General features: G+C 41.4%; 3 protein-coding genes across 3 annotated transcripts in view; 1 reads left to right on the top strand and 2 right to left on the bottom strand.

Annotated features, from left to right (window-relative positions):
* Positions 1-169: 169 nt before the first annotated feature.
* iqcc (IQ motif containing C) lies at positions 170-3469 on the bottom strand. Its single transcript, XM_050061238.1, has 5 exons — positions 3372-3469; positions 2851-2994; positions 2442-2778; positions 1476-1597; positions 170-364 (listed from the first exon to the last, which is right to left on the bottom strand). Exons 1-5 carry the CDS (start codon positions 3411-3413, stop codon positions 329-331), a joined length of 681 nt encoding a protein of 226 aa, XP_049917195.1. The 5' UTR covers positions 3414-3469; the 3' UTR covers positions 170-328.
* Positions 3470-3704: 235 nt separating this feature from the next.
* The window catches only part of fancm (FA complementation group M), a 64568-nt gene continuing 43250 nt past the window's right edge, over positions 3705-25022 (top strand). Inside the window, exons 1-4 of the mRNA XM_050061199.1 lie at positions 3705-4487; positions 4566-4738; positions 6146-6223; positions 6330-6488. Coding sequence (XP_049917156.1) covers positions 3779-4487; positions 4566-4738; positions 6146-6223; positions 6330-6488 — 1119 coding nt within the window. The 5' untranslated portion in view covers positions 3705-3778. The remainder of the gene's footprint in view (positions 4488-4565; positions 4739-6145; positions 6224-6329; positions 6489-25022) is intronic.
* Positions 9166-24790, bottom strand: soul3 (heme-binding protein soul3). Its single transcript, XM_050061228.1, has 5 exons — positions 24181-24790; positions 16330-16424; positions 14230-14371; positions 13889-14072; positions 9166-12839 (listed from the first exon to the last, which is right to left on the bottom strand). The coding sequence occupies exons 1-5, from the start codon at positions 24422-24424 to the stop codon at positions 12668-12670; spliced, it is 837 nt and encodes a 278-aa protein (XP_049917185.1). The 5' UTR covers positions 24425-24790; the 3' UTR covers positions 9166-12667.

Below are 25022 nucleotides of genomic sequence, written 5' to 3'. Positions count from 1 at the left end.
GTCACAATACAAACTTGTTTAGAGCCAAGGACCCTTCACTTCATCTCTCTGAATGAACCTTCTTCCTACACGACAGTAACTACCTGTGCCAAATACAATTTGTGTCATGATGCCTGTGTCAGCGAGAAAAGAAAAGCAGCAACAAAAGCAGAGAGAAGACTTTTTATAAAAATAAAATTCATTTATTTTAAATACACAATGTACATATTTCATCCAACACGTGATCAAAACCACAGACATCAATTTATTTACCGTGTTTCTGTATAAAATATTAAGACGCTACTTGAGTGACTTCAGTTGTCTGGTCCAGTTCAGATTACGTCTGCTGTCAGGAAACACTCAGCCTGTCCTTCAGTGACAAGTACTGCGGAGGAGGAGACAGAAGGGAAAACAACAGTTTAAAGTTAATTTTCTGCCTAGTTATACATTAGGTGAGCTTAAGTCACATGCATGAGTAAATTCGGCTTCCTCTGAGTCAGAGTTACTGTAGTTTTGTATTTTCTATTAGTTTCTATTTCCTTTTTAATTTTTGTTTTCAGTTCAGTTTAGTTTTAGTTAGTTTCCAGAGTGGGTTTGCTCATTTTAAATGTTAAATTTTAGTTTAGTTTTTCTTGGTTTCAGTCATTTTTTTTAATTATATGGGGGTATTTGACAAGATTTAAGAAGTTAAAAATAGGTATTACATACAAACACAACACCTTGTGAAGGCAAATAACACACAGTCATGTAGACATCCCAGTCTCAATATGCACCAATGCCTCCCCCTGCTTGTTGTGTTGATGAATTTGATACATCTCCTGTATATTTATATTTTACTTTAGTTAGCTTTCTATGTACACAATACAGTTTTTGATTAATGTACATTTATTCTATTTCAGTTAACTAATATATTTTTTACTTTTTAGTTTCATTTCAGTTAAGTTTAATAACCTTGCTCTGAGTTCAGTTGCTGTTACCATTAAGTGTTCTCTGTGCACATCTTGGCACCTTGGCACCCTGTGGAGCTGCAGAGTGCTTCATGGAAACTGTGATGTGGGCCTCATGACGACATTCATGTTGTTAAAGATAATTTACGGGATTCAATTGGTGCACAGTCTGAGTGCGAAGGGTGCAGGCAGTTAAATACTGTAAGTAGCATTACAGATGTGTGCACTTAATAACGCACGTAAGATTGTAGGAAAAAAACAGGCTGAATCATGTGCATAGCTTCAGTATCTGTGCTGCTTTCAGGACATGGTGATTGTCTTTAATAAGTAGCTGCTGCAAATGCACTATAGTTATTATTCAGGTACGGATACTTACAATGTAGGTATTTCTTTCCAGAACTGCTGTAGCATGAACTCACTGTACTGGCTTATTCTTGAGGTCACTCAATAAATTCAGTCTTGCAGCAGAGGCAATTTTCTTCCAGTGGGAGACTGCCAAAGCTAAATAAATGCAGGGAAACACTACATCTCTCCCTTCCTCTGCCTCACCTTCTTCCTGCTTTCAATGGCCTGCTGGAGCCAAACCAGCTCCATGGTCAGGGTGTTTCTATGGCGACGCAAGGCCTCTGGGGTACAGGGCACCTCCTGAGCCAAGCCGTACTGCTGAGGACCTACAGGAGGGATGACAAATTCAAAATGATAGATAAGGCATATACACTACAAGAGGCAACCACACAGGTGCGACATGTGTTTTACACCATTGTCAGATTTTTATTTTCTTTTGCTTATTTTTAAGTGAAAAACCTTCAAATGTGGTGAGATGAATCAACTTGTATGCAATGATATCGCTCCCATTTAGACAATTTTCTTGAAGTTATATTAAAACGTTGAAGCAGGTCACTGTTTTAAATAACTAAAACTAATTATAATGTCGACCCATTGACTTTTAATTCTATTTTAAACAAACCACAGCCGTTTGCAGTGCTTCCACAACAAGATAAGTGCCTCAACAATGAATCTATTTTTTTTTTTACCAATATTGTTAATTGATTAATAATTAAGTCAGTTCTCAAGGAAAAGTGCCAAAACATTTGCTATTTCCAGCTACTTTGATTCTGCTCTTCAGTATCATATTGTTGAAAATTGCAAATTCAAAAAAGAAAACCTGAAAATTAAAAACAAAAAAGTAATTGACAGCAGCTACTTGAGCTCCTGTAAACTGAGATGGTGAGAGCTGAGAGCTGCAACTAGCAATTATTTTCACTGCTGATAAATCTGTTGATTATTTTCTTGATTAATCGATTCGTTGTCTGTCTATAAAATGTCTAAAAATGGTGAAAAATGTCCATCAGTGTTTCCTAAAGCCCAACATGACTTTCTCAGATGTCTTGTACTGTCTGCAACCCAAAGGATATATGGAGGAGACATGCACAATAAGTAATCTCTTCAATCTCTCATCTCATTCAATACCAAAAATGTGCAGGGAACAACTACTGTTACGTGGACAAGTCTCACCTTTGTGAGAGTGACCATAGCTCACGTCCAGCTCCAAACTGCTCCAGACGGTAGTAGAGTCTCCATCTCTCTCCTCCACTGTGCTTTCTCTCTGTCCCTCTCCATCCCCTCTAACACTGCTGCTGTGGAAACAGTCCTGAGAAAGAAAGTCCTGACCTTTGGTTTGTGAATCATCTCTCTCTGCTTCTGTCCTCTCCAACAGGACAGGATAATCTCCTCTGTTCTCTGATAAGGGTGCTGAGGATGATGATGATGGACTGTGGTGGCTGGCACTGACATCCAGTCGTGGGTTTGGAGGTTTGCTGGCAGAGCTGCTGAGTCGTAGAAATGGGCCTTCCTGAGGATGCATGAGCAAAAAGCATGAGAAGAAGCTGATGAACTCACTCTCACAGTAGTTTCAGTTACTTACAGTGTCTGTGAAGCGAGGGATGGGAATAACCCCCTGCCTCCACTCTACATGGGTCAAGCCTCCATCAATCTCTGTCACGATGTCCTCAAAGTCTTTTCGTGCACGACGGATTTCGTTTCTCACCAGGTATCCACGTGCAGAAGCCTGCAGACGAGAGGAGTCCATAGATGTATGGAAAGTGACAACCAGCTAAACGTGCACTACCATTATAAGCATATCTACTGTAGTAGTCATGGGAGTAGACTATCATTTCACTACTGTGGTTTTATTCTTATGTTTTTATTCTTAAATTGTCTATCCCTAAGTGTAATAAAGTATATATCTACCTATGTAACGTTATCTATGTATCTATCTATCTAGAGCTACAAGCTAGCTTTATGCTAACACCGGTAGCTAGGGTTAGTAGCCGTTTACCGGAAGTTAGCAAAAGCAGCTAACAGCACGAATGAATCATTGTAGGTATAAAAGCGCAAGTTGGTGCTTTACAGTTTGAGAGTAGGCTAATTACTTAACGTAATTACCTGAAAACAGGTGAGTATATGCTCCCATTTGCTTCTGTCCATTGCTATGGTAACATGACTGCGTCGTCTCGTAGAGCGGGAGAGGAACTCAAACTTTTGATGTTGTTCCGGTGTCACGCTAACAAAGTAAAAGCATCCGTGTTAAATGTAGCCAACGTACGTGTGCTCGGTTAGTTTTAAGTTTGATATATTTACGCCAACAACAAGCTGATTTTTTGTTTTACTTGAAAATGTATTTTAATGACAGAAATTACTCTTGAGTAAAACCGTTGTTATGTATATGGTTTTATTTTGGTAAGGCGTGAACGGAAGTGACCCCGTATTTGTATTCCGGGGTGCTCAGTTTGCAATGTTGCTGCTCGTCACACGACACTTTTTCTCAAAGTTTTCCCCCACAGCGAGTGAAAATGAGTAGTGGCACTAATCAGAGGACTTTGTTTCAGACTTGGGGAGCACCCGTCTCTCAAAGCAAAGTCGCACAACCGAAAAAAGATGGCAAGAAAGCCGCTGGACGGCGCAAAACAACCCCGAGCAACGCCGCACAGGTAACGTTAGCTAACGTTACAGCACACCCTCCTCAAAATCCTCTGTGGGCTCAGGTAGGTCAGGGGTCCACATCCACAACAGAGAGCTCGGTGAGGACAGAGGAGCCTGCGTATGAAGATGAAGATGATGACGATGATTTGATGATAGTTGCTGTCTATGAAGCCGAACAGAACCTGCAACTTGGTGATGCGAACTCTTTCCAAATTGACAACCCTGTAGCAACAGAGAGCACTGCCCTCTCTCCCGTCCCGTCAGGTGGGCAATCATACCCAGACTTCCCTGGCTTTGACAGCTCCTCTGCTAAGGTATGGATTTACCCCACGAACTATCCCATCAGGGAGTACCAGCTGAAGATATCAGAGGCTGCCCTGTTTCAAAACACACTGGTGTGTCTTCCCACTGGCCTGGGGAAGACTTTCATAGCCTCTGTGGTGATGTACAACTTCTACCGCTGGTATCCATCGGGGAAGATTGTATTCATGGCTCCCACCAAACCTCTGGTGGCACAACAGATCGAGGCCTGCTATAAAGTGATGGGGATCCCACAGGCACACATGGCCGAGCTGACAGGTAACAGTCATGACACAAAACCCCCTGACACCCATCTTTTGTCTTTTAGCCTCTATTAACGAGTCTCCTTTTCCACAGGCACCACAGCAGCAAAGCAGAGACAGGAGATATGGAGGACCAAGCGCGTCTTCTTCCTCACCCCCCAGGTCATGGTGAACGATCTGTCCAGAGACACCTGCCCTGCCCAGCAGGTCAAGTGTGTGGTGATCGATGAAGCCCACAAGGCGCTGGGCAACCATGCCTATTGTCAGGTACACCAACCTGTCACTAATGATCACAGCTTCTGCCATTCAATTTATTTCACTCAGGAATGCTGCTGACAGTATTTACATGCTACTTGCCAAGTTAAATTCTGATAATCCAACCAAAAGATTTCCTCACTAAGTAACACTCACTCTTATAAACTTGAAAGGTGGTTACAAGAAGTCTGCTGCAGAAAACAGAGGCTGTGGTTATCGGTGTCTGCTGCAGGTCCTTAAAAAAGTCTTGAATTCAATTTTATATATATTTAGCCTAAATATTCATTAAACGGTCTTAAATTTGAATATGTGAGGTTTTAATTGCCACAAACATTATCATTGGCGTAAAAACAAGCCAAGATTTCCTGTGTGAAAGCTCACATTTCTGATGTTAGAAGTCTTTACACCTAACTCTGAACCTAATGCTGTGTTTTTATTGTGTATTTGCTCTTACCTGTAGGCAAAGTGTAGATTCACCTTACTCTAATAACCACATGTATACTAGCGTTTATATTTACCTGCAATGCTTTAATTTTGGAAAATAAGTCCAAAAATCAGTCTTGAATTTGGTTAAAAATGCCTTTAAAATGTCTTAAAAATCATTAGATTTAAGTGTCTGATACCTTTAGACACCCTTGTTATACTTAGAGACCAACTTTGTGCATCACTGGATGTTCACACACTGTAGGTAGAACTATATTATGATTTGGAACAGTCAAATCCACGATGGGGGAGCCCTTCTATGTGTGCATGTTCTCCACATGTCAGCGTGGGTTTTCTCTGGGTGCTCCAGCTTCCTCCCACCGTCCAAAGACATGCAGGTTAATTGGTACCCTAAAAGGCCCGTAGGTATGAATGTGACAGTGAATGATTGTCTGTCTCTATGTGTCAGCTGATGACCCCTAACAGGATAAGCGGTTATGGAAATACAGAAACAGTCAAAGCATCTTTGAGTTGGCAGTGTGAAACTTCATTTACTTTTATTTCCTAGTAATATTGGGTGACAAATTGCTGTATACCAAGGGAATTATCCCTATAATATGTATGAGTGCGCTACAACCACTGTGGGCAATGTTGGAAATCAATGAGCAGGGCTGCTCAGAGCAGTTTTAGAGGATGTTTGCTTTAATGTCATGAAGGAATTTTCAGGAAGTCGTTTAAATCAATTGGACTGGCTAAAAATGAACACTTCCCTCTGGGTAGTTTACCCACAAACAGTTATTTTACAGAAAATGTACTGGATAATAATTTAGATACACGTTGTGAAATTAAATTCAATACACCGTAGTAGAGGATTTTAATCGCTCACTTCTGTTTCCAAGGTGGGGTTGCCTCTTTAGGTTCACATTCTTGGACTTTGAGTTTGTCAGATATAAGCTCTAATGTCCCACACTCTCTCCTCCTCTCTCTGTTGCTCAGGTGATCCGACAGCTCGGCAGCCAGACTCTTCAGTTCCGCGTCCTGGCCCTTAGTGCAACTCCAGGAGGAGATGCAAAGGTAAGAACAATACACCATATCTGTGTTTATTAATAATTATTCTCTCTCTCTGACCTAATAATAAAAATTCTCAATTAAATTATCTCTTCTTACTCCGTCCCTGCAGGCGGTGCAGGCGGTGATCTCTAATTTGCTCATCGCCCACATTGAGCTGCGTTCAGAGGAGAGCCCAGACATCCGGGCCCATTCCCACCAGCGCAGCGTGGAGAAGGTGGTGGTTCCTGTGGGAGAGGTCCTGTCTGCTTACCAGGCGCGCTACCTTGAGGTAGGCACGAGCAATTACCTTCTGTTGTGGAAAGACAGGCTGTTGCATGTTTCTGACACTCATCACGACACTGTTCACAGAGTGCTAAGAGTTAAAACTATTGAACGGGGATCTATAAGCATCATAATCTTTTGTCTGTTATGTTTTCACTGTCTGATTCACATCAGAAAACAGACAAACACATTTAAACTTAGACACAAGTTGGTTTTATATTCCCATCAGTCATGTTTGTTTTGATTTCATCATCACAGAGCTTTTGTTTATTTCTGGTGCTTTGCTGCCACCTTGTGGCCACTGTCTGCTTCTGTTAGGAAAAAGATCCTCAACTGTAATCTTTGTCTCAGCATCACATGTCTTTACTCTGCCTGTGTGGTTCTGCTGACTCAGTTAATATTACACTGATTGATTTGTCTTGAAAGCAACTTCCTGTCACACTCGGTGGTCTGGCTTTGAGAACTGGTGGATGTAATGGTTCTCGATTATCAAGGGACCCTGCAGGCTCTTTCTCTCACTCCTCGTCACGGGTTGGCTCACTGTCTGTGTGTACTGTACTGTAAATGTGCAGCTACACTTCATCTGTCTCAAGCGGCTGGACAGCTGGAATGTGACATCTGCATTTGAGATTTCAGACCTGTTGTACAGTAGCTGTGTCAGGTCTTCGTCGTGTCCTTTCTCCGCTCCTCTCTGATTCTTTTTGGAGTGTTTGTAATTAGGGATGTTCACTAATGACTAATTTAGCTGAACTTAGACTAGTTGACTCGTCTGAAAGTAGGCTTATACTTCTGGTGCCATCTAGCGAGAGTAGCAGCGTTTAATCATTTAATCGACCATCGTGCACGTCCCTTTTGGTGTAAGAGTTTTTCTCGCTTGTTCTATAATTACTTTGACTCTCATTTTCACCTTCTCTTCATGTTACCCCCTGACTGGATGGCGTCTGCACCCTGCTTGGTAACCCCCATTTCCCACTGCCCTCCCTTAATTTGACCAGACAGCACCCAAAACAGAGACAACACCGCACTCAGGTGTAAAATGAACATCGCTGCAGTCGTTCAGGCAGAATTTAATGATTGTTGGGCAAATCAGAAAAATGAACCAGTCATGCAGACGGGTTTTTTGGGGGCTCCGTTGTGTTATTTTCCTTCAGACTTTAGATGGAGGCCAGTATTTGTCCTTGTAACCGCTGAGGCAGCCTTCTGTTTTGTCATGTCTCAGCAGCATTGTGATTGTGACAGAGTGTGTGTGGTTGGTTTTACAGACAGAGCTTGTAATGTCAGTGAAAATCTAGGCCACCGTGTCCGAGCCAGAGCTGAGATATCATCTGTCATAAAGTTTTACACCCTGTGTTGTAATGGTAAATGGTGTAAGTTAGGACTTGTTTTAGTGGCATGTTCCACATAAATTTTAAGTAATTGATGCAAAAATATCAGTGAAGATTCTCAGTCATCCAGGTCATGGTGATCTTTAGTTCTGTATCATAGGCAACTGGGCTTGCTTGAGTTTCTTGAAGACGTTTCACCTTTCATCCGAGAGGCTTCTTCAGTCTCATCGGTGGTGCAGAGCAGATTGGTAGCCCGCTGCCTTCAGCACCACAGTGCATCTCCCTTTTTTCAGAACTGTGAAATCCACACTCTCAGTTTCTGCTGCCACATTCAGATGGTAGGGTCAGAATTTGGTGTAAACAACATGAAAGCATGGATCCATCCTGCCTTGTATCTACGGCTCAGGCTGGTGCTGGTGGTGTAATGGTGTGGGGATATTTTCTTGGTACACTTTGGGCCCCTTAGTACCAACTGAGCATGGTTTAAACACCACAGCCTACCTGAGTATTGTTGCTGACCGTGTCCATCCCTTTATGACCACAGTGTACCCATCTGCTGATGTCTACTTCCAGCAGGATAACGCACCATGTCACAAAGCTCAGATCATCTCAAACTGGTTTCTTGAACATGACAATGAGTTCACTGTACTCCAATGGCCTCCACAGTCACCAGATCTCAATCCAATAGAGCACCTTTGGGATGTGGTGGAACAGGAGATTCACATCATGGATGTGTAGCCGACAAATCTGCTGCAACTGTGTGATGCTATCATGTCAATATGGACCAAGATCTCTGAGGAATGTTTCCAGCACCTTGTTGAATCTATACCACCAAGAATTAAGGCAGCTGTGAGGACAAAGGGGTTCCACCTGGTACTAGTAAGGTGTACCTAATAAAGTGGCCGGTGAGTGTACAAGTCACACCACAACAATCTAGCTTGATAAACAGCACTGCAGGCTACTGTGTACTTTACTGTGCACTCTATAGGTGTGCACTCTGACACACTATAGCATGTGTGTGACCCTAACTCATCATGTTACTATGCTACAGTAACTAAGCACCAGTTCTTCTTGTTAAATTGGTTATGCTATATGTGTGAGAACAAAGCAGGGTGTGACCCCTTTTGTTTGCAACACTTGAGCCCCCAAAAAGAAAGGAATAACCTTTAGGGATATTCTAGGATACAGCTGTCGGTTAGTATGTATGTACAAGTATGAAGCAAGAATATAAATCGATCACGGTGACGTTCACATCAAAAGTAGAGGGATATCATTAAGAGCCTGTGAAGAGATTTTAATTTTGCTCTTTCTTAATAATTCAGATTGCACTTGGCAACAGATGAGAGTGAATACTCGTCATTCTCGTCACTAATCATTTATTATTAAAACACACACTTCTGCAGTAATTCTCCCAGAACCGTGCGGAACATGTGTTTTGTATATACGAACCCATTAAAACTCAGCATCACTGTACATTTCAAGACAGGAGACGAGCACGTTTTTATTAAACAGAGAAAAACCACAGTAGCTCTTGCTGTTGCACTTGAATTTTCACAGTACAGCACACTTTTGCAAAAAAACACTATAAGCGAACAATAAGCGAGAAGAAAGGAAAAAAAAAATGAAAATCCTCACACTTGATGTTCCCATATAACCAGGCTCTTAAAGGGAAAACCAACCCCACATGTATCATGGCTTTGCAAGTGTTTACAGTTGTCATAGAGCGTCTGTACAATCATTTAATGCAACATAAATTCTTTGGATTTGGATGTCAACCAAACTGACTTTCACACTGGGCAACCTTCCCAACCCAATACTAACTGTCTGACCTGCTTATTTCTTCTCATATAGATTAAAGAAGATGAAGGGTCCTCACAATTCGAGCTTACTACCACCTTTATAACAGGCCTCAATACCTGACTGCTTACGCATTTCATAGGACGCCCCTGTCCTGTTTAAAATCCTCACACAGTGATGATTTGGCTAGTTCCTGTTTTATGTCACCTGCAGACAACTTGTAAATGTAAATTTCCTAAGCAGAAACATTCCTACATCACTGATCTCTCGGTGTAGCTGGTTTGATGTGTATCACTCTTTTTTTGTTGTTGAATTGCACGAGTTATTTTTAATTAAAAATATAAAGATAAACGTACACACTTCTTTCACCCTGACTTTATAGACTCTCTTTACATTGGTGATAGAACATTAAAAACAGCTTTAACTAAAACAGTTTAGCTCCTATTTAACAAAAAGAGTATAATCACAGTAGTGTACTCTACATCTTTTCCCGGTTGCATTGTCTCTACTCAGCAGCAGCGGTGTTTGCACGTCAGCAGTGAATGCATAATCGCTAACATTGACACAAAGCAGCAGGTAAAAAGAGCGTGAGAAGGAGGTCTGTATGCGACTATTCCCGTGTGTGAGTAGATCTGAAACGAGGAATGCCTTGACTTTCTTAAGAGAAAAGGGTGTATATAATATATAAGTACTTTGTGATTGTCATTCAGCTGTGAAATCAGTGAACTTTTCTGTGTTTGGTTTGTTGAAGTGTCACTTTGTGTTTACCCTCCCTGCAGCTGTACATTCATACACAAACACACATGAACATGTCCTGTTCGAGTGTGTTTTCTAGCTTAGTGTCACCTGTTGTTTGAGAGGCATTTAAGCACGTATATTTGGTTTGTGTTGGTATGGCATTGGTATTTACTATTATCTTTGTGCTACAATAGAGGTGTTACTGCAGTTATGGTGCCGTAAGGCAGTTTAGGCCCTGTATACACATAAACAATTATTTTCCTCCACAATTTGGCCTCTCGTTCACACGCAAACTGACTTTAATATCACTGAAAATGCCTTCTAGGGTGCAGATTTTTCAAAAGCTATGGTTACTGTTGATTTGTGTTGACGTGTAAAGTGGAGCCTTTGGAAAACAATGACATAATCTTCTCAATTCGACGACCAGATTGTTTACATGTTGTCAGCACTGCTCAATCTAATGACTACTTTGCACTTAACTTCGTAGTGCTGCATTGCACTTAGACGAACGGAGGCATCTGCTGCACCCAAAATTAAAGCTCAACCTCGGTGTCTGCGGTCTAAAGTCCGGCAGAAACAACAGTTTTAGATCAGCCCAGGTCGAATCAGCTGATAGTGGGAGGCTTTCAAGAGTCGGATTGTTGTCGATGAGGAAAGGAAGGAAAACTTTTGCATATGCAGTGCATCAGTTGTATGTTTGAGGGTGTGCCTTCATTCTTTAATTGAGCAGGAATTTATGGTGACGAGATCTCCAGTAGGTGTTTTTGACAAAAGTAACGTTGCTACCTTTGTGACGAGGTAGACTTTTGTAAAATGAAGGTTAAAATGGAATGGGAAAAATATCAGCTTTCAAAAATATCTGTACACGTGTAGACAGGGCCTTAGTGTGCATAGCCAAAAAAGGTTCTGCACAACATGGTACTAGGACGATAAGTCTCCATAGGTTTGATCGCAATAAGATATTGTGTGAGAACATGTTAGCATCACTCATATGTTTGAGTTAGCTCCTTCATCCTTACGTTGAACAGGACTTTACGGTGACGAGATCTCCAGTAGGTGTTTTTAAAAAAAATTAACGTTAGCTTGTACACTTTGCTACCTTTGCTACGAGGTAGACTTTTGTACAGTGAAGGTACAAGGACTAAATTATATTTAAAATGGAGGGAGAAAATATCAGCTTTCAAAAATACCCGTATATGTGTAGACGGGGCCTTAGTGCGCATAGCCAAAAAAGGTTTTGTACAACATGATGCTGCACAGGTTTGATCACAACAAGTTGTTGACTGTGTAATATTGTGTGAGAACATGTAAGACGTTGGTGTAAGTTAGATGAGAGTCACCTGCTGTATTGTAATCTTAATTAAACCTCGTTCAAGTTTTCCCTGTCTCATGTACATACATTGGGTCTTCACAAAAAGGCTGAACTAGAACAAAACCTTGCAGACTAAGTAGCTTAGGAGCTTGAGCATGTGAAAAGGGCGAGCTTAGTTGTGAATGGCGCCATCCCTTCCCCAACCTGCAATACCAACTGCTGAACGTACCCTTTGATTGGGTTAGGTTAGTGGCCCAGCAACTGTAATAACTGGCCTGTTGATTGTTGGTTAACATTGTACTTACTTTAACAGTTTCCAGTACGGTGTGACTGGCATTGCATTGTAACCTGCAGTGGATCACGTAATCCAGAGATAAAGAAACAGCAGATCAACAGTGACACAGCTGAAATCACCTCAGCAAGCTAAAGAATGACAGAGAAACTTTTTTGTTGTTGTTGTTGTTGTGCATTGACCTTTACCCCACATGACAAGACACTAGCTGTGCAACAAACAGAGAGGGAGAACGATAAGGCTGCATGTGCACTGGGAACCTGCTCCTTGCTGTGGACAGACAGGTTGTTGCATGTTTCTGACAGTAATCGACGGTCACCACAGAGCACTAAGAGTTCAAACTATTTTTTTAACTAAAGGGCACTGTGCTGAGGAAAGTGTTTTTTTATCACCTCATGTAAAAGCAGAAGTTAAATGCTATGCTTTATCTTAGCATCTGGGTTGTGTCTATGAGAGTATGGCAGTGGTTTGGTTCAGTTCTTATGGACAAAATAAGGATCTATATAAATGAACATGGATGAAAATTCACTGAGGGTAGAGTGAGGTTTTTTTTTTCAGGCTCCAACTGATCTGGAGTCTGCTGGGCTGGTGGTCATTTCAGGTAGAGGTGGTGGCTTAAGTCTGGGTTGCACTTGAGGCTGTAGCTGAGCTGTGGCAGTGTAAAGGGAGTCTTTATGAGGCTCAAGGGTCACAGATAAGATGATGCGTTATCTCCTAGTCCCTCAGCGTCGCTCTAGGAACCAGATCTCATTCTGACGGTTGCTGTGGGCAGGGTTGGTGTAGCCGGCCACGATGAACGAGTCGTTGATGCACAAACCGGGGGAGTCTAGCTGCTCAGCCATGGCGCTGATCTGGTTAATGATGGTCACTTCATTGGTGGGACCACTAAAGGGCCTGGAGGAAGAAAGGAGAGGTGTTTGAGTAGGAGGCATCAAATTTCCATGTGCAAAGAAAACAGACCAAGCATTGAATGTAGCACTATTGATCACTCAGTGTAAAAAGTCATAAGGTGCGTTTACATGGCATCGTAAAGAATGTGGTGACAGAGACATGCGCTTGTTTTTCTTGAGAGGCCACTATTTTTGGATAGATGTGTTTTGATTGGCTGCTACCTCGGCCAAGTCTCTCTTGTAAAAGAGGTTTTCAATCTCAATGGGACTTCCTGGTTAAATAAAGGTTAAATACAAATTAGCAGCTAGTTGGAATAAATATGTTCTGTCTGCGCATGTTTGCCCCTATGTTGGGGTAACATTAGGTGACGTAGGGGCTGCAACAGTTGTTCCTACGCACCTCCATCTGCTGATTTTAACAGAGAATCATTCATAAAATTAAAAAATATTCAGCCCTCTGCTAGAGCTGCTTTCTCATGTGAGTGTTCTGATTAATAAATGAAGGCTTTCATTTTAAAAGTGGCCTTATGTAGTGTTGCTACAGGCTGAATTGTTAGGACGCTTGACATAACAATTGTCTATGGCTGCAAGTAACCAGCAGACATTTAGGGACAAACAGTAAATTGTATGTGAGGTATGAGGGGGTCATCTGTAAATTGTAGCTACACAAAGTAAACTGAGCTACATCTATGTTGCTTTTTACTAAATTGTAATAACAGGTCGAACCCCTTGTCTTCTTCTACAACTTTATGTATTGAATGAATTGAATTTTCTCAGTGAAGTTGGAAAATAACCTTCTGTTATATTTCTGACACGTTAGATGGTTCACAGCAGGCCGAACCACTTTACTGTAGGCAAAAATTTATGTTCTGATGGATTGTAGTAATGTAGTATGTAAACGCACCTCTTATTGGGTCACTTTATTTAGTGTCCATGTAAACAGTTAAGTTGGAATCGCTAAAAAAGGCATTTCAATTGGATTCATGACTATTGTCCATGTAACCGCAGCTAATTACAATTACAAGTGTAATTTTACTTTGATTCTCTACTGACCTTGTGAATACAGTAGTGGCGGGCCAGATCTCTATGACGATGTCATTGTCTTGAGGTTGTGGGGGCTGGGCCTGATGCTCAGCAGGTAGGAAATACGCCACAGTGACGTCGTTGGAGATCACAGAATGGTTCTCGTTTGTGCGCACCACTGTGATGATAGGCAGCGTCATGCCCAGGTATTCACCTAGAGATGTAAAAGAAAAGGGTCATTATTACCTGTCAGGCAGGCTTGAAAATTTACTGGCTTGGGGATTATTACCATCAAACGACAATGAGACTGGGAACTGAAAAGGCCAGAACCTGATTGCATGTGGTAAACGGTCCCTTGCGTGTGGACTTACCCAAGGAGTTCTGCTGGCAGATGTATCTCATTATCTTCATGAAACCATAGCAGATGCTCTGTTCGTAAGTGTCCTCACGCATTGTTATACAAGCCCAGTGGCCTTTTTCATAGTGGCGTTTCTCATACAGCAGCTCCCCGCACTGGAAAGGAACAGATGAAGAAAGACAAGACGAGACTAAGTTAAAACTGTCGGTGCTCCTGGATTCTGGGCTAAATTGAATTAAGTATCCTTATAAAACTGTGTTCTGTAACATTTGCTTTTGTAACTTTTTACCTGTAAGCTTAAGTATTTAATAGTGGTGAGGGAAAAAAATCGATACAGCATAGTATCACGATATTTTTGTGTGGCAATATCGTATTGTCACACAGTGCCAAGTATCGATTTTTTGTAAGATGAACAGACTTATTATTATTACATAAAACAGATGTTGACAAAGTTTTCCCTTGGGGACAAAATTTACAGTTGGAAAAAGGTAATAAATCGCAATATATCACAGTATGCTTTATCGCAATACTCAGCATATCGCAACATATTTAAAATCACAATAATATTGTATCGTGATAATATCGTATCGTGGATTCTCTGGTGCTTCCCACCCCTTGTATTTAATATGTAACAAAACATTAACGCAATTAATGCAGCTGCATTTTGTTAACTCCCTGTTGCGGCTGACAACGTGTGCCATTGTCCTGACACACAGAGCAGTGGTTATTAACCTTTGTAGTGTCAGTGACCCCTAAATTCATACACACATACAAGATTTTGCTTCAGGGACCTCTATCTGATTTTGGTTGTTCTATATGATGAGGACCAGTATTTTACAGTTGTCAACTACAAAGATAACTGGTAGGGAAATGAAATCTATGTTGAGGTGTGCTACAGTTCAATAGTTCAACAGTCTGATCGCTGAAGGATAAAAATGACCTACCAACAGGATGTGCTGCATGTGTAGTGCGTTTTGGATGCAGGGAAAAATGTTCCAGAGGACTCACCCATACTTTTAACTACATTTATAAAGGTAATAGTCCACTCTGACTCTCTCAACTACATTAATATTGGTAGTGGTCCATTCCGATCCACTCCTATCACTACTGGTAGCTCATCCAGAGTGGGTAGCACCAACTGACAGAACACCACCAAACGGTACCATCCTGCCCAGTTTATTTACCACAGAAGTAATCTGTCTTTGACATATTACGTCAAAACAAAACACCCAACCAAAACTACAGGGCTTCACCAATCTACAATACATCAGTGTTGTATTTGTGGGCGAATATCAAACCCTGTAAGTGAGAAGGCAACTGACATTGTGGCTAAGCAGTAAAGACGACACACTGAGAGAAATTATAATTTGCCCTGGAGAGGAACCATCGTGTCAGGAATACACACTTTGATGAAGGCGAGAGGGCACAGAGTATGATCATGCGTGAGCAAGCAAAGGACGTTACTGTCACAGGTGATCATTGGACTTCAGTGAGTAATGACAAGTACTTGGGCGTCAGCGCACCTCACTGATAGAAAATGGAATCTGCTGTTGTTTGCACTGAGTGAGAGGGAAAGAGGAGAGCGACTCTCTGAGGCATCTACTTTTCACTTTCTTTTAGTGGTTTTATTGGAAATCTGACATCAACGGGACAAAATCTGTGTTCAGAGTTAAAAAGAAGCTCGTAAACAACAGGAATTTAATTTAAATATACTTCCTTGATCCTTAATTGATTGTTGGCCCTAATCAAACACTGCCTATGCACAGTCACCACTGCAGCTCAGGTGTATAACCCACTGAAGTCTGCTTGCCGTCAACGTGCTGTCCTGCGCTGAAACCTGCTCTAAGAATAGGGTGCCATGATTGTCCTTTGTTTAACCGTAGTCTCCAGCCAAGTTTTAATGAACTAATTAACTCAAGTTAAACCAATTAGCACTCTTTATTTATAAGTCCCCTAAGGAGTTTAAATGGCTTATTGTATTGAGTGACACGATCATCTTGTCAAAAATAAATAGCTGACCCATACTCACACAGAAGGGTGAACCAATTTATATAGAACATGAAAATGTATAGAGAGATAAAAGTGTGTACATCTGTCGTAGTCAGATAAGTACCTTCTCTTTGCGTGAGAGGAGGGTGAAGGGGATGTGTTCTCTGGTACTTCGTCCACTGTTGTTGCTGGTTAGTTGATTAATGGGCTCTGCCATATCTGTTAACAGACAAACAAACAGTGCATGGTCAGTTTAAATAGTGGTGCAGAAATACAGTATTGTTTACATAGGTGAAACCGTTTCCATAAGAGCAAAAGCACAAACTTATTTTCTGCTGCTTTTCAGTGTACTGCTAAAATAAAACAAATTGTTGCATAAAAATATTAAAGAAAATTATTACCAACATTTTGTTATTGAATACACTGAACAATAAACACAAATGGCACAATGTAGATTTAAACTGAGGCCCTTTCAGCCTCTTCAAAAAAAATCCCTTTTGCAACGTGTTTATTGCATCAGAGTGACAATAAAAAAGCAATATACTGTCCAGCCCAATTCCATACACCTTTTTCCCCCACTCACATTATACCAACAGTTGCAGTCTCCTGTCTTTAATCTGTATAAATCATCCTCACTTCCAGTAATCTACTGGCAGGCAGAGATGGTAGTTTGTGTGAGAAAAGGCTGCCAGATGGGCAGAGCGCTGTGCCAGGATGTCGCAGAGAGTAATGTTTATTGGAGCTGATGGAGGGAACACTGACTAAAGCTGCCCAAGGCCAGATATAGACTAGTATTAACAGAGAGGGACTACAGCAATAGGCAGTGCTTTTGAAACACTAGAGCATGTTTCACCTATTACCAAAACTTTCATGAAGCTTAACTGCATTTTATGAACAAATAATGTAAAAAACAACAGCAACAACAAAAAACAAATAATGTAGTTTACCCCATAATTGCCAACCAGGAGATTTTCCTTTTTAATTGCTCCTTCCTGGTTTCCACCTGGGGTTCACAATTCATGACAAATTTTCAGCCCCTTTTTTTTCCTTTTCACTATCACTACCTGTTTCTGGTGTTGTGTACAGCCAGTATAAGCCCTGCTGCAACTCAAAAAGCTACACCTGATGTCGTTCCTTGGCATGCATGTGACACAGAAAGACCTGCTCACACCTTGTCCTTCTTAGTGAGTAAGAGATGAAAGAGAGATAGAAATGGAGAGTACTAAGAGACAGAAATACTTCAGAATTTTAGATGTCCTTGACAGAAGAATTCCCGTTTGCTAAGGAAAGGAATGGGGGCATGCATTATCAAATCTGCTGCAACAGTTTTTCTCTCAACACCAGGGCAAGCGGCATGAGAAAATGAATGAATGAAAACTGATGAGTATTAGTTAATGCTAGAGATCCATGCCAGACTAATTATTTTGTAGTCTTACTTTGGAATTTAAAGTAAAATTTAAAGTATTTAACACAAAAAAATGCTGTTGCAGTGTACTCATATTTTTTTAAGTCTTTAAAAGTCACCTGAATGCAGGAAACAAAGTCTCTGAAACTCAGATTTTTCATCTTTTATGTAACTGTAGGAATTCAAACTTGCTATAGGTTATTTTACTACTCATATGCAACAGATATAATTTAGTCACACATGCTTAAACGGATTAAAGTGTGGACCATACTGCATTATATTATGAATATGAGACGCAACTCCTCCATAAAGTTGTCCCTTAGTTCAAATGTTGACCTGTCAAATACAAGTCAGTTAAGGTGAACCCAATTCAATCACATTTTGTCAGTCAATATCATGGAGGACAACTGGGTCAGAGGGATCTGTGGTATTTAGGTGATCAATCCTTTGACGACCAACAAAGCTCTGCGTGTGTGTGTGTGTGTGTGTGTGTGTGTGTGTGACACAGAGAGAGAGGGAGAGTGGAGCAGTGGCACAAAAGTCATTTATCAGGATCTCATGAAATCAAGGTTACAGGAGGAGTGCCTCAGCGTGGATAATGACTGTGTGTGTTTGACAGTAAAATATTACCTGTTAGTTTATGTGTGTGTGTGTGTGTGTGTGTGTGTCCAGTAAGGGAGACAAGGAGGGGAAGAAAACACATCACAGCTTAAACCGCTGCGTGGCTATCCACACACTCAAGCACGTAATGTACGCACGGCCAAGCTAGCAAACTCATCAGTTTCTATGGCAGCACCTTTTAGAGGTGTTCAGCGTTGAACAGTCAACGCGCACTTGTTTTTGTACCTGAGCACTCTAATCAACACAGGGCTGTTAGCCACGTCACTTTCAGCCTGGCCTCTGTTCCACTAACCTCTGCTCGGTGATGTTAATTTTTCATCTTCCAAACTGACACATAATTGTGAGGAATTTTGTTCAGAATCTGCTTTTAACAACTACGTTTCCCATGAGGTTCAGACTTTTCTTTAAAGACCATCATACTCTACAGTAACACCACTTTCCAAACAGGCTGTTCATTGCATTTTCGTCAATCCAAACCATACGTTTAACATACAAAATGAATGTTTTTTACATTGCACCTATGTCAGAAGCCTACACATAAGTGTTTAAATTGTACCAGCAGTCGTAGACGTGAATTTAGTGCAGAGTTTGATCAGTATACCCTGATGTAATCATTGTAGACAGGTTGACGGAAAAAAGCTTTATCTGCAAAAACGTACAGTGCACAGTGCAGCAGAGCGCTAGTAGAACAGTGACATACACAGGCGCAGGGTTAGAGTCCCTCCCTGTAGTAAGTGGTCAATGTGCAGTCTATTTGTGGCTTTCCTTATGTGTAACATTACGTAACACGATGCAATATAATGCACAATAGTTAGACAGGTGTAGACATGTGAAATGTTTCAGATGTGTCCAGACTGAGGTTGACCATGGTTTCACATTTGCAGTTAACTGAGGTAATGTGGGGTGAATGCACTTTTTGCATGTCATCGTAAACTTCTGGCAGCCACTGCAGGTAACGTTTCATGTTTTGACTGTGCATGAATTATTAACACTTGCTTACAGTGGCAGCGCACATTGAACAGACCACAGAAACAAGCTCAAACTTTTGCAAACACACTTACAAAATGGAAAAAATGTCAGCATTGTCACAACGTATTAGTGTGCTAAAAAGATTAAACAAAGTAGGGTTTGTGTTACTTGGCAGAAGAACGCTGCTGTTTAATTTGTTATTCGTTTCATGGATGTGCTAAGGCCCTTATTATTGTCAATATTTACCGAGAGAGACAAGGTCAATTTTGTCATTAACTTTTCAATTGCTGTTGACTGATGGGAGATTAAAAAACACACACAGCAGTGGCCATTTGAGAGCGCTCTTGGCCTCATTCTTTGGAGAAATAAATTCCGTCTTGTTTACGAGCTGGAAGTCTTTCGTGCATCCAGATCAGTTGATGATTTCTGCTCCTCTGACCTCCTTTTACTTTGAAATGAGCCATTGTGAAAACCATTGCGAATAATATCATCTTTGTGTGCAGTAAGGAGCTTGACTGAGACGGCGTGAAAATCATACAGTCCATAAAGGCCTTAAGCACCCTGGATTTGTGTCCACAGCCGCCTATGCAGTTACACATGTTGCCATGGATACCATTTAAACAATATAGGTGTGGCATTTCAGAACGTAAAAACAACTAGTTGGTGGCTACAGTGGAATTAAAGCTGTATTAGCTAACATTAGCCAATCAAATAACTCCAAACTGCAAGCGCAGCAGAGCTCCCACGTCACCCCTGTCCCCCCGACTCCATCCCAATTAGAGTAAAGGAATTTACTGCAGCCTTGGCCTGTGTCCTTAGCAACTGTGCTGTAGTCCAGGACTTAGCAGCGTCAACCTCAGTACCAGCGCAGGCAAGGTAGCTAATCCCCCCTGAGTCAGAAAGCCCCAGCAAGTGGTTTGGTACTAAGTCCTCAATTAGTGCTGTGGTCTCAGAGCAGAGGGCGGAGAACATGCCCTACTTTGTTACTGGATTCTTAGTGGGCAACCAGTTTGATGACAAATAGCCAAACTGGGGTGGCTCCCAGCTTGAAGTCAGGACTCCTTAAAGGGATATAAGACACTCGAAAAAATGTATTCCACACAAAACTGTGTTCATTTTTTCTGACTTTTCGCAAGTAAGTCTTATTTACTTTGTTTATTATTCGCCTTTCAATCACCCTTCCTAGATATTATTTTAACCACAATTACGCTAAACTACGACTGCCTTATGGGCACATTAAACTGGTGATGAGCAGTCACATAGATGGTGCTACGCCAAATCACATGCCAAAACGGTTGGGAACCCATGACCTTGACTAGCACGTATTTACCATACACACATTTACTATTAAGGAAGGCTTTGATGATCACTTCAATTTACTGTGCCCTACAAGGCCAAGTAAGACATCGAAAGTGTGTTCTGAAAATAGCACTTTATTGCCGTGAAGTGGGAATTTAACTGATGAAGTTGAGATCATCTCAATGGGTCCATTGTTCTGGTCTGTGTATCCAAGATCTGTGATTAGCGGTGGCTTGGAAGGTTCTAGAATTGAAAACAACTGTTGCTGTTGTATCCAGCTGAGCACGTCTGGACTTTTATGTCGGGCTGTGCAATATTATTTTGACATATATTGCGATATGAGTTGCGATTTTAGTGGGAATAGTTTTTTGCATTTCCTTTTCACTGAAAAAAATATGAAAATTTGTGCCTAATGAGCATGTTCCCTTACCTCTTGAATGTGATTTGTTGGCCAGGGCCTCACTGTAGCATCACAATGCTTCATTTATAATTGCATGTAATGACACATTTTACCTTTATCAAGCAATTGCAGCTCTTATGATTTGGATTTTGCACTTGGCCATATTGTGATTTTGATATTTCGATGAACTGCGCAGCCCTACTTGTACAGCAAAGTCAGACTCTTGAGCTACAAATCTACAAAAACAATGATTGAAGGCACAGAAAAACTAAAATTTTCTCAAGATAATGTGGAAATGTCAGTGACTAGAATCAGTTACCCCCCTCCCTTTTGTTTATGTGATTTCACAACAAACACTTACAAAAAAGGAGCTGTAACCATCAAATAAATTCCTTCAATAGCTATGCTACCACTTCAAACTAAATACAACAACTGCATCTGGCAAACTTGACACGAAATTCCAATTTGGACCATACGTCTTAGTGCTTTTTGTGCTGTGACAGCACTGCCTGAGGGACAGCTCAACTGCTGCAGGCTCAAGTCAGACCCTGTATCGGCCTGTTGGGGGCCATCTTTTCAGTCTCGGGGGTTGCAAGGCGGTTCAACCTTGAGGACCACATTCCAGACAGCTTGCAAATAGATCATGAGTTTGTGGGCCCACACTCCACAACTGTGACACAGGGGTGAGGACAGATCCATCTGAGTGAGTGGATCAAGCAAAGAGATAAGACTGCTTTCCCTTTCTTTTGTTTTTCCACTCTGATTTCACACACTGCTTGTGGTTGGTTGTAGTGTTCAACATGGCTACCTTTGACCTGAAGTTGCAACTCCACTCAATTAAAAACAAGAAAAAACTCTAGCCCCATTCTGCCTCTGAATCGGTGAATAGCACGAGCAAAGAAAACATTACGATTGTAAACAGAGCCTGTCACTGTGGAAAGATGATAACAGTAACAATCTTTTATTTAGTTTTACTTTACAAATTCCAGCCAGTGGTGTTATTGTGTGGTGAGCTCAAAAGTGGCGACATAAAAGCGTTCACACAGTTGAGAATACATTTAATTTAATTGCTTTTTTTACCCCATTGAGTAACTATTGTGTCTTCGGCTTTATAGGCCAAGTGCGTGTAAACATACAAGGAATTTGACCCTGGTTTATTGTTGCTCTCGATTTGCATACACAGAGGCTAAAAGTATTTCTCATATCCTATTTTTGTTTGATTATCCTTCACCATTTCCAGCAGAACATGGCAGCCCTTTATTGGATGCAGCTTTGAGCAGTGTGTTTACTGCGATGATGTGATTTTTTCCCCCACTTTTGCTTATTTCAATTTGAGGTTGAAATAATATAACCATTCAATACACTCTAAAGCCAATGCTGAATTACAGAGATTTCATATTCCAGTAAATATGCAAGAACCAGTGACACTTCTATAGACTATAGCCCTGGCAAAAATGGTGTGTTTTCATTTTCTTTGACAACCGAGCACTTTAAACAAAAAGCCAGACAAATGTAAATTATTTTAATGTAACCATTTATTTTCTATTGAGCTTATAATGTGCTAGGCACGACAAAACCTTACTAGCACTGCTTTGATATTAGATCATACTCCTACAGTAATACTACTGTAGTATTTTTGTAATATCTGTAGATTATGCTGTCCTAATAGAATATTTAAACCCACAAGAGGAAGCAGGTATTTTCTTTTATATGCCCGATAACAACACAGTCAGCCATGATTTTTGTGGACTGTATCTGAGCGAAAGCTGAGCCTTACAGACACTATTTTCCTCACAAAAGAAATGCTTGCTTGCTGTAAATTCTTCCTAACACCTCACTGTACTTGTGATCCCTTGCTGTCTGTGAAACAGCGGTAAGAGGGTCTCCAAATTTCCGTGCAATTCATAATCGACCCTAAGATTTTTTTTTGTGTTGAATTATGGAAAGATTTAACAAAAACACAGTATCTGTGTGCAGTGTGTTTCCTGATTTTGCAGACTTCTAGCCACTAAAATAATGGTGATATGTAGCTGCTTCTCATTTTTCTGGGATCCAACAGAGATCCTAGAGGTCCTGTGATCACACCTGAGGAAACACAGCTCGTTGTTGTGATGTCTGAAAGATTACACTGTCCTAAAACAATGTTTAAACCCACAAGAGGAAACAGGTATTTTCTATTATGTGCCTAAAAACAACACAATCACGTGAATTATCTGTGCAACAGCGTTAACAGAGGACTTTTAGCAACTGTTTTCACTAAGAGGATCTTCAAATATCCGTGCATTTTATAGCAGACCTCGAAAATTATTTTCTTTTTTGTAGGATTATGAAACTATGAAACAAAAAAAACTACAGTAACAGTCTGCAATGCATTCATAATAATGGTGATATGTAGCTACTTCTCGTCTTTCTGGGATCCAACAGAGATGATCATGATCACACTTGAGGAAACACAGCATGTTGTTGTGATGTCTGAAAGATTATACGGCCCTAAAACAATGTTTAAACCCACAAGAGGACACAGGTATTTTCTGTTACGTGCCTGATAACAACATAATCGTCCATGATCGACACTATTTTCCTCACATAAGAAATGCTCGCTTGCATGTAAATGATCCCTAACACCTCAGTTTACTTGTGATCTATTGCTTTCAGTGCAACAGTGTGAAATTAATTTGAGGATATCCACATTTCCATACAATCCATGATACTTCTTTTTTTAGTAGAATTGTGGGACTATTAAACAGGAACCACAGTAGCTGTCTGCAGTGTGTTGATAATAATGGTGACATGTAGCTGCTTCTCATCTTTCTGGGGTTCAACAGAGATCCTACAGTTCTCATGATCACACTTGTGCAGCAGTTTGATCATTTAAAAACAACCCATCTCCATGCAAAAGTTGAACTTATTTGTCTGCGTGCTCCAAAGTTTGTCCTTGGGTTTTAATGCATTCACTTTTATAATAACTGTACAGGTCTGTAGTTGAAACACATGTTTGCCTGAGGGACAGGGAAAGTAAAGTCCTGGGTGGAACTGGTTTGTCGATCTGCCTCACTGGAAAATAGGTCAGTGCACATGGTGGTAGGTAGCCTGTGCCTTGAGGAGGTTGAGCCAAACTAACAAGTTGTCTTTATACTTGTCTATGAAAGTTGTGCAAAAAAAAGATGACAGATTGCACTAAAGCAGACATTTGTTTTGGCTAGCTCTGGTTAAGTAGACAAAAAGCGTTCTCAATTGTAGCCCTCGTGTTGTTTATTGTTTTTGTTTATTTTATTATTTACCTTGAGCAACTTCCACTTGGTGTCCCCTCGCCACGTCCTGCCAGTATTGCAGCAGCCGGTCTGACTGCTCGTCGTCCTCCATGGTCTCTGCCTCCTCCTCGAGGCTGCCGTTGCCCGAGTCTGACAGTTGGTCTTCCGAGAACGACTCCAGGTCCTCCAGTGTGATCATCCCGGACTCCTCGGGCCCGCTGCGGTCACCGCCACCGCCGCCACCGCCGCTCATTTGGCAGCCACCTCGGTCCATTTCTTCAGTTAAGACTCGCACCTACTGATTAAAAATGCCTCGAAGGATTAACCGACAACCAAAAAAGCGAAACTAACTTAAAAACCGCGGCTGAATTCAAGCTTCTTTTTTTTTTCCTCGGACCTCGTCGAGTTGCTCGAGCAGAGTAGTACAGCCGTTACTTTCTGGTCCACAAACCAGGCGCTGCGACGCTTTCCTCGACACAGCTACTCATATGGATATTTGCAGTCTTATATCTAACTTAAACGAGCCATATTCCGTCGCGGTGCTCACTTTGTGTTCGCTAAACACCGAGAAAGAAGCCGCCTCTCTCGCTTTCGCGGAGCAGACTGACGCTCCCCTCTCGCCGTAGCCGGAGGTGAATGCGCTGTTTACAGGAGATGAGGGCGGACCACGTGACGCTGCGGGCGCACACAGACCCCTCCTCCTACTCCCCGGCTCCTCCCCGGCTCCTGCCCGACATGATAAAAAGCCGAGACCCCCACCCGGGTACAGACGTGTCAGCCAACAGTCATCACAGGAGGGGCCAGCAGTAACAAAGGCTTTAACAGCATCAGCAGCAGTAGATTATTATTTCCTAATTTATTCACATATGCCA

Source organism: Epinephelus moara, chromosome 14 (genome assembly GCF_006386435.1).
Source record: "Epinephelus moara isolate mb chromosome 14, YSFRI_EMoa_1.0, whole genome shotgun sequence".
NCBI lineage: Eukaryota > Metazoa > Chordata > Actinopteri > Perciformes > Serranidae > Epinephelus > Epinephelus moara.
Note: the sequence above shows the minus strand (reverse complement) of the source record. Positions and strands in the feature narration are given on the sequence as shown.

What these genes read in the sequence shown, in the direction of transcription:
- soul3 (XM_050061228.1), bottom strand. Translation starts at nt 24,424, where the DNA reads ATGGACCGAGGTGGCTGCCAAATGAGCGGCGGTGGCGGCGGTGGCGGT. An exon ending in CCAAGTGGAAGTTGCTCAAG is followed by an intron (nt 16,425 to 24,180) that starts GTAAATAATAAA and finishes GTCTGTTAACAG; the next exon opens with ATATGGCAGAGCCCATTAAT. An exon ending in CTGCCAGCAGAACTCCTTGG is followed by an intron (nt 14,073 to 14,229) that starts GTAAGTCCACAC and finishes TTACATCTCTAG; the next exon opens with GTGAATACCTGGGCATGACG.
- iqcc (XM_050061238.1), bottom strand. Translation starts at nt 3,413, where the DNA reads ATGGACAGAAGCAAATGGGAGCATATACTCACCTGTTTTCAG. An exon ending in ATATACTCACCTGTTTTCAG is followed by an intron (nt 2,995 to 3,371) that starts GTAATTACGTTA and finishes TCTCGTCTGCAG; the next exon opens with GCTTCTGCACGTGGATACCT. An exon ending in TCCCTCGCTTCACAGACACT is followed by an intron (nt 2,779 to 2,850) that starts GTAAGTAACTGA and finishes ATGCATCCTCAG; the next exon opens with GAAGGCCCATTTCTACGACT.